At 46.6% G+C, this 14,031-nt stretch overlaps 1 protein-coding gene across 1 annotated transcript in view; it reads right to left on the bottom strand.

Moving 5' to 3' along the window:
* Positions 1-12,786: 12,786 nt before the first annotated feature.
* The window catches only part of T265_00469 (hypothetical protein), a gene marked incomplete at both ends in the record, with an annotated part of 9,950 nt that continues 8,705 nt past the window's right edge, over positions 12,787-14,031 (bottom strand). The window contains one exon of the mRNA XM_009164242.1: positions 12,787-12,996. Coding sequence (XP_009162506.1) covers positions 12,787-12,996 — 210 coding nt within the window. The remainder of the gene's footprint in view (positions 12,997-14,031) is intronic.

Raw genomic sequence — 14,031 nt, 5'->3', positions numbered from 1 at the left:
ATTTGATTGTCATTTTTCGATGGATGGTCACAGGGACAACACACGCTGTTACTTATTGACATACCTGTGGGTAACTTGTTTACTTATTCAAAAACATGCATGGGGTAATACTGATTGAGCACGTCCATTCGCACCTAGTACCGGAAATTTCTCGCGCAACCAGATGTTGAGGTGTCTTTATCGCTGTTTTGTGAAAATAGCTTTTCAAATCTTGACACCAGTGATTCGGTGTGACATACGTGCATTGCAAAACTCAGTGTGTACGGGCTTGGCGGTGATTTATCCAACCGTCAACGTTCTTGGTGTTAATGCTGGAGCTCTCTGATCTGCATAGATTTAGATAAACTGATATAATTTCTGTTTTGAGCATGGCATACTAACGTCGCCTTATTGGGTTGATAAATGTTCGAAGGCTAAGCTAATGACTGGCTCACTTTTGTGAGGTATGTTAGTGAATAACTAAGCTGGGAAGGCCATGGCCGCTTCGACGTATGTCTGTGTTGCCGTTCGGATTTACGGCAGTATCTATCGTTCCATTTGACCAGCGGCTACTATTTCACTCCGTAATGCAGTGTATCCATAGTAAGGTAACCTAGCGTGCGCTCGTCTCGCGTATCTCCGATAGACGGAAACTCGGAACCCAACAGGAAAGGAGGCATAAAGAGAATCGCCTAACAAGATGAAGTGATTTACTGATCTCTATTCTGAAAAGATATTCAAAACTGTCCATAGGGGACTTCAAGGAAGCAGTAGACCAAAGCTGCGTGTAACTGGTCCGTGTTCGGTGATTTGAGAAACGGAATTAACGGCCATATCACAGTTTAACTGCCGGTTATAAATTTGATAAGCGGTCCACTGACAACAAGAGCCGAACGATTCCGATGAGGAAGAGTTCAGCGGGCTAAGTGTAGGTAGTGTGACTTTATCTGTGGTTGGTGTAACGTGAAATATGACGGCGAAATGTTTTACCGTCCGTATATTCTCAGTGTGTTTGTGTGTGAATCGCTTCATTTGGAGGAAATTGTATTCTCCCCTAATGTGCACATAGTCCACGAGTTCAAAAGGTGCATAAAACTACTGGCTACATGTATGCCCGATCTGCGTGTGTTTTTCACTCGGCTCCAGTTGTGCGTGTATTTCCGGGAAGGGAAAGAGTTGAGGTGATAGCACCAGTAAAGTGGATGCGAATCTGTGTAAAGCATCGGTACTTTGCTTCACGTTGTGAAATAAGTATTCACTCTGTCACGTTGGTAGTCACTGATCCACTTGCAAACCAAACGATGTAAACAAGATAAACGGTCAGGATTGGAATTAAACTAGTGGCTTTTTGGACAAACACGTGGTGCAAAGACTACCCGTAGCTTCCGCTTGGAAAATGTTCACTATGTCGGTTCTGGATCTTTGTGATTCACATCACTCGTTTGAACATTTTTATACCTGTGGACAATTATTCTGGTGAGTCCATACCAAAGAGAAAGCACTCTTCTCGAGCCTCCCTCTTATTAGCTCACCAGCAGTGCATATCCTTCGCCGTGCCGGGGTTCGGACACCTGACATGCGCATAAATAGCACAGGTCGGCAATCTGTGCTCGTATCTTGATAATGTCTTCACCGATTCCATCTGTTAGTGTCAGCACAGCTTATGCGGCTGCCGAGTTATGTGAGTCGACCAGAAAACTACCCCACCTGGTAGAAGACCTACTTGTTGCTTTCCCACTGGCGTCTCACACGTCGAAGTTGGGCGTTGCCAGTAACAGCGCTATAGCATGCGTAAGACTTACTCGTATGGTTTGAACGTCTCCTGAACGAAATTTTGATGATTAATCGGCCGCGCTTCCCTGAGATTTGTTCCCAATTAAGACCGAACAACCTCAGTATGAAACACAAGGATACACGGCCTCTCTTAGCAATAATAAAGGTTTGTCTTGCCCATCAGTCTGATAGTATTTCTGGGGGCACCTTGAAATGTGATTTAGAAACAGACTATCGCTCGCAATGAGCGGGTTCGACAGCAGAAACCGCCTCTACTTCTTGGACCTTGTCGTCTAGTCACTATCCGTTCTCGAGCTGTAATCGACATCAACATCAGAGAACAGTAGTGTGTATGACTGCTGTGCGGTCAAGCATTCAACTGAATTATCCTCCAACGAGATACAGCACCTTGCATTTGTTCTAAGATCCGGCACTTTTTCGGGACGGACGGAAACATCTCGAGCGAAATTTTTGGCGTCACGTGTAGCGCTCATTACATCGCCCCCGCCACAGCCAATGATTCCTGAACGCTCATGAAGCATATCACAGTAAAGTTTCCCTAAATCCTAGTCCACAAAGTTTATCCACTGCTGAATGAGAACCCGTTTTTTAGGTTTGTCACGATCGCATGAGACCACAGACCGATCAGAAGAAATATGTAAACTCCCAGAGTGAAGTTAGTAAGGAATGAGCCTCCACGTTTGCAGTTAGCTGGATTCGGAGACTGCTCACCGATATGGTACGCTGGACAAAATCCTTGCAACTACGTCTGTACTCACTCCCGGAGAGAAGCAACGTAATCGGCACAAAGATGCCGATCAAGTTTTTCCCTAAACTCAGATACAACCAGGATGTACTTCTGACGAATCGGGGCGCCCTATCCCTTTATTGCTGCTACCTGAATACTACCGTTCAGGTAGGTGGCGGAAGAGTTCAGTCGGAAACAGGATTTGGTTTAGAATCCACCCACGAATATACTGGAATTTACAAGCATGGGTATCGTGCGAAAATGTGCGGTTGATTTAGACTAGTTGAAATGATTTCCACTATTTATTCATCCGGTCTGAGAAGAGCAATATCATTAGTGTACCCCATATCAATGACTGATTACAGTTTGAGGGTTTCCAACCTCAAGGTGTTAGGGACAGCAAGTGTAAGTGGTAGTGTGCATCTGGTCAACTTCCTGCGTGTGATGTTGAAGGTGAAGATAACACAAAAGGAAGAGTGGAGACATAAGCAGACATGTTTCCGTTTACTCACTCTGCTGTATGCAGCAAAGAACGCGATTAATCTGATTTCATCGAGCTTGGCTTGGATGTAACCTCAATTTGCGTATTCTGCGATTGTATAGGGGATGAGATAGTGTAATGGCACAAGACAAGACGGAAGGACGGTTACAGCTCTCGGAGGCGGTGTCCGGCTCAAAACCCTGACAGCAATGCAGCAGTGGTTAGTGGAAGACTACCGCAGTAGTCCACTAAAAATCACCGAGAATCAACCGACGAAATGGACACAGACTACCGAACTATGCGTGTAAGGTTTATTCAAACTCGTAGTTAAAGAAGCAAGTTTTCAGCGCACTCAACGTGGTTTCTTTCTAAATCCCTTCGAAAACGTCCCGAGTTCCTGGTCAGCCCGAATAAAAACTACCGAACGCGTCGCACCAGTTTTTAGCTGATGTATGATGCCGTGAATCATTTGTTTAAGCCGTTCAAGTAATTTAATGTGAGGATACCGCTAAACATTCTTTCTCCGATATTGCTGTTACAATATATCTACTGTTACCGAGAAAGAGATTTATACTCACTAAGTCCGTAAGGCATGGTGTGAGCTTCAGCCACATGCTCAACGGCACTTGGAATAAGGCGGAGAAAACGATCCCTGATTCTGTTTGAGATAACTGCTGGGAATCCATTTATTCACTGAGGTAGAACGGGCTGATCGCAAGCACCTAACGTTCAACGAGTCATCATACAACTCATTGAAATGGGGCTTATAGTGAAAATTCAGTCGCTCACAGGAAAACGCGCAACTTGTGTTACCTAACGGCGATAATCTGCTTTACCAATATTTCGAAGTCACGTTCTTGGATGAAAATTTACACATATCTGAGCCTATGTCAAACAGGTCTATCGGTGTTCCGAAATAGCCTACGGACTATACAATACTTGGGACTAAACAGTGCTTCAACCTCAGCTTGCATTCGAGAAAATCCGTCACAAGCAACTGCGAGAAAATCCAAACACGCCGAATAGCAATGGGGATGACCTCGACAGTAGCTAGGACCCTCCCTGTGTAATACTATCAAACACTGAATCGAATTTACACAACGTCCCGAAGACAATGACCCGGTTAGTCGCATGTGAAGTTGAGTCCTCTTACTGAGCCTAATGATGAATCAGCTGTAAACTAGAGCCCCAATCGCTCTCTCGGCATCGATGTCAGGTATGAGGGACGTCACAGATAGATGGGGCTTATTCTCTCACCATGTAGGAAACACCTGCGTCCCTCAGTAGCAAAAAGATACAGACACCGCTGGCTCGAGAATTATCACATTGTATGATGTTTCTCACATGAAAGACAGGCGACTTCGTGTCGATAGCTATTGGTCAACAGCAAAAGATATCGAATATCATCAGACGAGAACGACTGAGTGCTACTCATAGCCCAAAATAATGACAGTACTTTGACGTATCAATGAGCAAAACATCACAGTAGGGCAAAGTGTTATTGCAGAACCTCGCTGTAACAGGTACATTTAACATCAGACAGATTTCAACCAAATCTTGATCGGCGAAACATCCGACAATGCAGAACATTCGGCAAATTCGATCGGAAGTCGGCTCGTGGAAAATGTGAAAACTGTGCCGGGCTTTGCGAGAGTTACTTGCACTGATTTAGAGGTTTGGTCAAGTCCCGCCAGGGCGCCCGTCCTCGTCAACATGAGAGTGTTTCTGTAAGCAGGGAGAGAAGTGGTGTCAAATGGAGAAAAAAGATATACTCAGAGGCAGAGGATAAGTCACGAATAGAATCATAAATTATCAGCTAAATCGATCGCGAGCATGTGTGCAAGGGTGTATTACTACAAACGAAGTTAGTGGCTACAATCACCCAAATCCACAGACCAAACAAGTATTTTTTTCAGTCTGCTTTGGACCAGGCTACGGTTGTTCTCTCCTGTGCATATGCACACCAACATCAGTGTTGCCATTGATGCTTCACTGCCGTACAACCACTCCGTAGTGGAAGGCGTACGACACCAACAACACCCAAACTCTTCGTGATCTCTTTCACGCCTTTCTGCCAAGTCATGTGCCGTCCATCTCGCGGTTTGCGCCATCCTGAAGGAGGCACGGAGAACAACACTCGTCTCGGTAGACGGTGTTTCGGCATGCGTAGCACATGACCGAGCCGTCGTAGTCGATGATGCTGAATGTTTTATAGGACTGAGGTGCCTGCAGCACAGAGACGTAGTTGCTGTATGCGGACCGTCTTCGAACTTTGACTCTCCCTCGGTAAATCATCTGACCATACCCCACAGGTTATGATAGGCCAAAGGACAGTTTGCTTCAGACAGTCATCTTTGCCGAGTCGTGTCATCATCAAAGACAGCAACATCAGTATTGACACTTATGCTCCACTGCTATACAACCGTAAGATTCGTCTAATTATAGTTAAAGCCCTAGAAGGGAAAGAACGGAAAAAGAGTGGGTGAGGGAAGGGGCCTAGTGCTGGTCTATATCAAGTATTCTGAGGTGCCTACACATCCAGGCGCTCAATCAGACAATATGGAAAGAAACCGACAGCATGAACCCAAACTCCGTGATATCTTTCACGCCCTTCTGCTATGTCATACGTTGTCCACCTCGCGGTTGGCGCCATTCTGAAGGAGACACGGAGAACAACACTCGTCTCGGTAGAATGTGTTTTGGCATGCGTAGCACATGACCAAGCCATCGTGGTCGATGGTGCTGGATGTTTTCCCAGATTTAGGTACGCGCAGCACAACCAAATACCCGTTTTCTAATCAACTCATTGCTAATCCGCTGACGTCGTCCAAAACCAGCCACGCTTTTGAGGCACCGGTGAGGACGCCTCACATCATCTGTCCGCAGAACCCATGTCTCACATCCCTACAACAACACAGCCCTTACTGTAGCCTGGTACGCGTGACCCTTAAGATCTAGCGAGACGCTTTTTCGACGCCACAAGTGACGCTAATTGGCAAACGTGATTCGAACCTTTGAGATTCTTGCACTGACTTCCTCAGCTAATACAACTAGCGAGGTATGTAAAGTTTTCCACAATCCTGTGATTCTCCTTGAATTGTAAGGGATATGTTTGCAGAGCGCACATTCGGAAGCATGACTTTGCACTTTGAAGGCGCACGGCAAAAGATGGGATAAAAACAGCGTTCAGCTGTAGCACCCTTCCGGTGCCTAGCTGCCATGCCACCCGAAGGAAGCACGAGGGCTGGGATACTGCCAGGTTGCCCAAGCCTAGACAGAGAAGTCGAGTGGCGAGGGTCGGATTCGAACCACGGACTTTCTGGTCAGTAAATTCGCCCCCTAACCAATTGCGCCATCTCGCCCCCAAAAGATGGTATGATAGTGGTCAGTTTATTCAACAGGGTTTTCCAAGATGATGGCGATGTTATCTGAGTACTCCAGATCGACAAGGCTCTCATCAGCAATAATTTGAACACCGGGGTTTAAAGACCGTCCAGTGTTCGCCTCATTATTTCATCGATGACAAAGTTGGACAATGGAGAGAGTGAACATCCTTGTCTGACACCACTTTTTGTAGGGAAGCTTTTGGAGAGCTCACCATACATTCTCACCCATCCAAAAGTATGCGAATGTAGGTGTCAGATTATGTTTACAAACTTCCGGGGCATAACCTGTTGAGCAAGTGCAGTTAACAGAACTGATTGATCGACAGAATCAAACGCATCCTTGAAGTCAAGAAATACGAGGACTGTGGGTCATCTATACATGTGGCATTGCTCTAACGGAGTGTGAAGATGTGGTCAACGCAGCCTCTACCCGGTCGAAATCCCGCCTGATTCTCACTAGTCAAGGTTTCGCGTGCCACCGTAAGACGACGAAGAACCAATGGCTCCAGAAGCCTTGTCACAACAGCCGTCAAACTAACACCGCTGTGGTTGCTACATTCACTGCAAGTACCCTTCTTAAGAATGGGCACCACCATCGATTCACCCCAGTTGTCTGGGATGGTCTCCTTCTTCCAGATAGACCGTAGACGGTGACTGGATGAGAAGCCCATTGCCGTCATTAAAAAGAGCAGCTGAAAGGTCGTCAGGACCAACAGTACAACGGCGCTTGAATAGAGAATTGCATTTGGACACTTTTGAGACTGAAGACGGCTCCATATTTACGGTCCACCTTTCTGTTGAAGGTGGCAAATGGCCAGCTGGATTGCTGCGCGAAGTACTGTGCCCAGAGGTCCAAATGTTCTGCTTTGCTGCATATCACGGAGCCATTTTTGTCCCTGATTGTTTCACTGACAAGAGGTTTCCGAGGACCAGTCGAACGAATCAAGTGGAACAATTTGCGCACGTTTCCAGCATTCTTTGCATCTTCCATTTCTTTATCCACTGCTGAATGAGAACCCGTTTTTTAGGTTTGTCACGATCGCATGAGACCACAGACCGATCAGAAGAAATATGTAAACTCCAGAGTGAATGTTAGTAAGGAATGAGCCTCCACGTTTGCAGTTAGCTGGATTCGGAGACTGCTCACCGATATGGTACGCTGGACAAAATCCTTGCAACTACGTCTGTACTCACTCCCGGAGAGAAGCAACGTAATCGGCACAAAGATGCCGATCAAGTTTTTCCCTAAACTCAGATACAACCAGGATGTACTTCTGACGAATCGGGGCGCCCTATCCCTTTATTGCTGCTACCTGAATACTACCGTTCAGGTAGGTGGCGGAAGAGTTCAGTCGGAAACAGGATTTGGTTTAGAATCCACCCACGAATATACTGGAATTTACAAGCATGGGTATCGTGCGAAAATGTGCGGTTGATTTAGACTAGTTGAAATGATTTCCACTATTTATTCATCCGGTCTGAGAAGAGCAATATCATTAGTGTACCCCATATCAATGACTGATTACAGTTTGAGGGTTTCCAACCTCAAGGTGTTAGGGACAGCAAGTGTAAGTGGTAGTGTGCATCTGGTCAACTTCCTGCGTGTGATGTTGAAGGTGAAGATAACACAAAAGGAAGAGTGGAGACATAAGCAGACATGTTTCCGTTTACTCACTCTGCTGTATGCAGCAAAGAACGCGATTAATCTGATTTCATCGAGCTTGGCTTGGATGTAACCTCAATTTGCGTATTCTGCGATTGTATAGGGGATGAGATAGTGTAATGGCACAAGACAAGACGGAAGGACGGTTACAGCTCTCGGAGGCGGTGTCCGGCTCAAAACCCTGACAGCAATGCAGCAGTGGTTAGTGGAAGACTACCGCAGTAGTCCACTAAAAATCACCGAGAATCAACCGACGAAATGGACACAGACTACCGAACTATGCGTGTAAGGTTTATTCAAACTCGTAGTTAAAGAAGCAAGTTTTCAGCGCACTCAACGTGGTTTCTTTCTAAATCCCTTCGAAAACGTCCCGAGTTCCTGGTCAGCCCGAATAAATACCGAACGCGTCGCACCAGTTTTTAGCTGATGTATGATGCCGTGAATCATTTGTTTAAGCCGTTCAAGTAATTTAATGTGAGGATACCGCTAAACATTCTTTCTCCGATATTGCTGTTACAATATATCTACTGTTACCGAGAAAGAGATTTATACTCACTAAGTCCGTAAGGCATGGTGTGAGCTTCAGCCACATGCTCAACGGCACTTGGAATAAGGCGGAGAAAACGATCCCTGATTCTGTTTGAGATAACTGCTGGGAATCCATTTATTCACTGAGGTAGAACGGGCTGATCGCAAGCACCTAACCGTCCATCGAGTCATCATACAACTCATTGAAATGGGGCTTATAGTGAAAATTCAGTCGCTCACAGGAAAACGCGCAACTTGTGTTACTTAACGGCGATAATCTGCTTTACCAATATTTCGAAGTCACGTTCTTGGATGAAAATTTACACATATCTGAGCCTATGTCAAACAGGTCTATCGGTGTTCCGAAATAGCCTACGGACTATACAATACTTGGGACTAAACAGTGCTTCAACCTCAGCTTGCATTCGAGAAAATCCGTCACAAGCAACTGCGAGAAAATCCAAACACGCCGAATAGCAATGGGGATGACCTCGACAGTAGCTAGGACCCTCCCTGTGTAATACTATCAAACACTGAATCGAATTTACACAACGTCCCGAAGACAATGACCCGGTTAGTCGCATGTGAAGTTGAGTCCTCTTACTGAGCCTAATGATGAATCAGCTGTAAACTAGAGCCCCAATCGCTCTCTCGGCATCGATGTCAGGTATGAGGGACGTCACAGATAGATGGGGCTTATTCTCTCACCATGTAGGAAACACCTGCGTCCCTCAGTAGCAAAAAGATACAGACACCGCTGGCTCGAGAATTATCACATTGTATGATGTTTCTCACATGAAAGACAGGCGACTTCGTGTCGATAGCTATTGGTCAACAGCAAAAGATATCGAATATCATCAGACGAGAACGACTGAGTGCTACTCATAGCCCAAAATAATGACAGTACTTTGACGTATCAATGAGCAAAACATCACAGTAGGGCAAAGTGTTATTGCAGAACCTCGCTGTAACAGGTACATTTAACATCAGACAGATTTCAACCAAATCTTGATCGGCGAAACATCCGACAATGCAGAACATTCGGCAAATTCGATCGGAAGTCGGCTCGTGGAAAATGTGAAAACTGTGCCGGGCTTTGCGAGAGTTACTTGCACTGATTTAGAGGTTTGGTCAAGTCCCGCCAGGGCGCCCGTCCTCGTCAACATGAGAGTGTTTCTGTAAGCAGGGAGAGAAGTGGTGTCAAATGGAGAAAAAAGATATACTCAGAGGCAGAGGATAAGTCACGAATAGAATCATAAATTATCAGCTAAATCGATCGCGAGCATGTGTGCAAGGGTGTATTACTACAAACGAAGTTAGTGGCTACAATCACCCAAATCCACAGACCAAACAAGTATTTTTTTCAGTCTGCTTTGGACCAGGCTACGGTTGTTCTCTCCTGTGCATATGCACACCAACATCAGTGTTGCCATTGATGCTTCACTGCCGTACAACCACTCCGTAGTGGAAGGCGTACGACACCAACAACACCCAAACTCTTCGTGATCTCTTTCACGCCTTTCTGCCAAGTCATGTGCCGTCCATCTCGCGGTTTGCGCCATCCTGAAGGAGGCACGGAGAACAACACTCGTCTCGGTAGACGGTGTTTCGGCATGCGTAGCACATGACCGAGCCGTCGTAGTCGATGATGCTGAATGTTTTATAGGACTGAGGTGCCTGCAGCACAGAGACGTAGTTGCTGTATGCGGACCGTCTTCGAACTTTGACTCTCCCTCGGTAAATCATCTGACCATACCCCACAGGTTATGATAGGCCAAAGGACAGTTTGCTTCAGACAGTCATCTTTGCCGAGTCGTGTCATCATCAAAGACAGCAACATCAGTATTGACACTTATGCTCCACTGCTATACAACCGTAAGATTCGTCTAATTATAGTTAAAGCCCTAGAAGGGAAAGAACGGAAAAAGAGTGGGTGAGGGAAGGGGCCTAGTGCTGGTCTATATCAAGTATTCTGAGGTGCCTACACATCCAGGCGCTCAATCAGACAATATGGAAAGAAACCGACAGCATGAACCCAAACTCCGTGATATCTTTCACGCCCTTCTGCTATGTCATACGTTGTCCACCTCGCGGTTGGCGCCATTCTGAAGGAGACACGGAGAACAACACTCGTCTCGGTAGAATGTGTTTTGGCATGCGTAGCACATGACCAAGCCATCGTGGTCGATGGTGCTGGATGTTTTCCCAGATTTAGGTACGCGCAGCACAACCAAATACCCGTTTTCTAATCAACTCATTGCTAATCCGCTGACGTCGTCCAAAACCAGCCACGCTTTTGAGGCACCGGTGAGGACGCCTCACATCATCTGTCCGCAGAACCCATGTCTCACATCCCTACAACAACACAGCCCTTACTGTAGCCTGGTACGCGTGACCCTTAAGATCTAGCGAGACGCTTTTTCGACGCCACAAGTGACGCTAATTGGCAAACGTGATTCGAACCTTTGAGATTCTTGCACTGACTTCCTCAGCTAATACAACTAGCGAGGTATGTAAAGTTTTCCACAATCCTGTGATTCTCCTTGAATTGTAAGGGATATGTTTGCAGAGCGCACATTCGGAAGCATGACTTTGCACTTTGAAGGCGCACGGCAAAAGATGGGATAAAAACAGCGTTCAGCTGTAGCACCCTTCCGGTGCCTAGCTGCCATGCCACCCGAAGGAAGCACGAGGGCTGGGATACTGCCAGGTTGCCCAAGCCTAGACAGAGAAGTCGAGTGGCGAGGGTCGGATTCGAACCACGGACTTTCTGGTCAGTAAATTCGCCCCCTAACCAATTGCGCCATCTCGCCCCCAAAAGATGGTATGATAGTGGTCAGTTTATTCAACAGGGTTTTCCAAGATGATGGCGATGTTATCTGAGTACTCCAGATCGACAAGGCTCTCATCAGCAATAATTTGAACACCGGGGTTTAAAGACCGTCCAGTGTTCGCCTCATTATTTCATCGATGACAAAGCTGGACAATGGAGAGAGTGAACATCCTTGTCTGACACCACTTTTTGTAGGGAAGCTTTTGGAGAGCTCACCATACATTCTCACCCATCCAAAAGTATGCGAATGTAGGTGTCAGATTATGTTTACAAACTTCCGGGGCATAACCTGTTGAGCAAGTGCAGTTAACAGAACTGATTGATCGACAGAATCAAACGCACCCTTGAAGTCAGGAAATACCAGGACTGTGGGTCATCTATACATGTGGCATTGCTCTAACGGAGTGTGAAGATGTGGTCAACGCAGCCTCTACCCGGTCGAAATCCCGCCTGATTCTCACTAGTCAAGGTTTCGCGTGCCACCGTAAGACGACGAAGAACCAATGGCTCCAGAAGCCTTGTCACAACAGCCGTCAAACTAACACCGCTGTGGTTGCTACATTCACTGCAAGTACCCTTCTTAAGAATGGGCACCACCATCGATTCACCCCAGTTGTCTGGGATGGTCTCCTTCTTCCAGATAGACCGTAGACGGTGACTGGATGAGAAGCCCATTGCCGTCATTAAAAAGAGCAGCTGAAAGGTCGTCAGGACCAACAGTACAACGGCGCTTGAATAGAGAATTGCATTTGGACACTTTTGAGACTGAAGACGGCTCCATATTTACGGTCCACCTTTCTGTTGAAGGTGGCAAATGGCCAGCTGGATTGCTGCGCGAAGTACTGTGCCCAGAGGTCCAAATGTTCTGCTTTGCTGCATATCACGGAGCCATTTTTGTCCCTGATTGTTTCACTGACAAGAGAAACAGTTTGCGCACGATTACAGCATTCTTTGCATCTTCCATTTCTTCGGCCTTTCGGGTCCACCAAGCTTCTCGGCCTGCGCGAACACTCAGTTTCACCTGGCGTCGGATGGTGCGCCGGAAGGAGTTGTGGTGGTGGCCAGGTGGAATCTGTCGCCGGGTCTCCAAGACACGGTCCTATCATAGATACAATGCTTGGATGAGGCTGGGTTGTGCCGCAAGCAGACGTTCCGGCTTTGAATAGCGCTTTGGATATTTTTTCACAGTGGCCGTTTATGTCCGACACCGTACCATCCTGCGGGCATTCTAGGAGCTGGTTGTGATAGTTGCGTTTGACTTCTCGGTCCATTAGCTTTGAATGGCTAAGCGAGGTGTGTGCGTTTTACGTACACCTGAAAATCGCTCAACCCTCACCTCCGATTACTGACGGCGATGTGGTCTATTTGGATTCGGGGTTGGTTTGTAGATGAGCACTACGTTGTCGGGCGATATCCGCTATTACGGAAATTCGTACTACAAAGGAACAGTCTGTGGTCGGCACACACACATAGTAAGCGGTCTCCGTTGTCTGTGCGTCTCGTGTCCAAACCAAGACAACCACCCAGTCGGGCCTTAGCAGCGCTTAGCCTGCCTACCTGGGCGTTCATAACACCAGCAATCACGATATCTGGGCTTTTAGCCTGCTGTAGAATGGCTAATAGAGCGTCATAGAAACTGTCCCTGGCAGATTCAGAGCTACACAGTTAGTTGGGGCGTAAGGAGACACAATAAACAAAGTGCGATGAACCTCACTTCCTCTGGATTCTCCTATAGATGTTGCCAAGCGAACCTCACAGAGGCGACTACCAACGGGCACGGATTCCTCTCAATGCGATTTCAAGTTCATTCAAGTGAATTTACTAGGAAAGGGATAGGTGGTAACGTAGAGTGATAGCCGTATTCAGTCCTCGAGTAACCATATTACCCGCAGCCAGGTGCAAAGAGAGATATTGCAACCAACAGTAGAACTGTATCAGATAAAAACCAACGTTGTCGCCGCCGCCGCATTTCACTATATCCGCAGACGTATTGGGATGAGTGGTCGCTCGCATGATAGCATTGTTTCATAACAGTTGTCTGTGTATACATTCGTGTCCGGCCAAAATGATTGCGGCTTACAATGACATGAACATCCACTGACAGTGCTGACCCTCCAAAGAGGACAACGTAGTCGTTCATGTAAAAAATATTTCCTGCGCACACGCCAATCACTGATGAAAGTTTCAGCAGCGTATTATTTTTATCCTCAGACACGAAAGCAAAATATCGTCCGGCCAGCACATGACACGAGTGTTTTCCGAGCAGGTTACGGTACACATCGACTGGTCGGATGTACGTAGATACCGCCGATTTTCAGTACCCACGAATACATACTTGCCCATAATCCTCGTAGAGTCGTAAACCGACCACACCACGTCTCTTTTAGAAGAGCGCTCCTCCATGGAGGGCACCAGTGTACCGATTTATGAGTAGAGCCTACATACTGCTGACTGTCATTGGTCTGATCGACTATAACGCTTGACTATGCCTTCCCGATCTCCCACCTTTCGATGACCGAAACTGTAACAGCTAAAATCAATATGTTCTTGGTACGTAGTTTACGGCTGATTAAATGCGCTGACCAGCAGTCGTGTTGAAAAAGCTCAGAATGGCAAATCACGGCCTCCTCATGTAAGTAA

Source organism: Opisthorchis viverrini (assembly GCF_000715545.1).
Source record: "Opisthorchis viverrini unplaced genomic scaffold opera_v5_4, whole genome shotgun sequence".
Taxonomy (NCBI): Eukaryota; Metazoa; Platyhelminthes; class Trematoda; order Opisthorchiida; family Opisthorchiidae; genus Opisthorchis; species Opisthorchis viverrini.
Note: the sequence above shows the minus strand (reverse complement) of the source record. Positions and strands in the feature narration are given on the sequence as shown.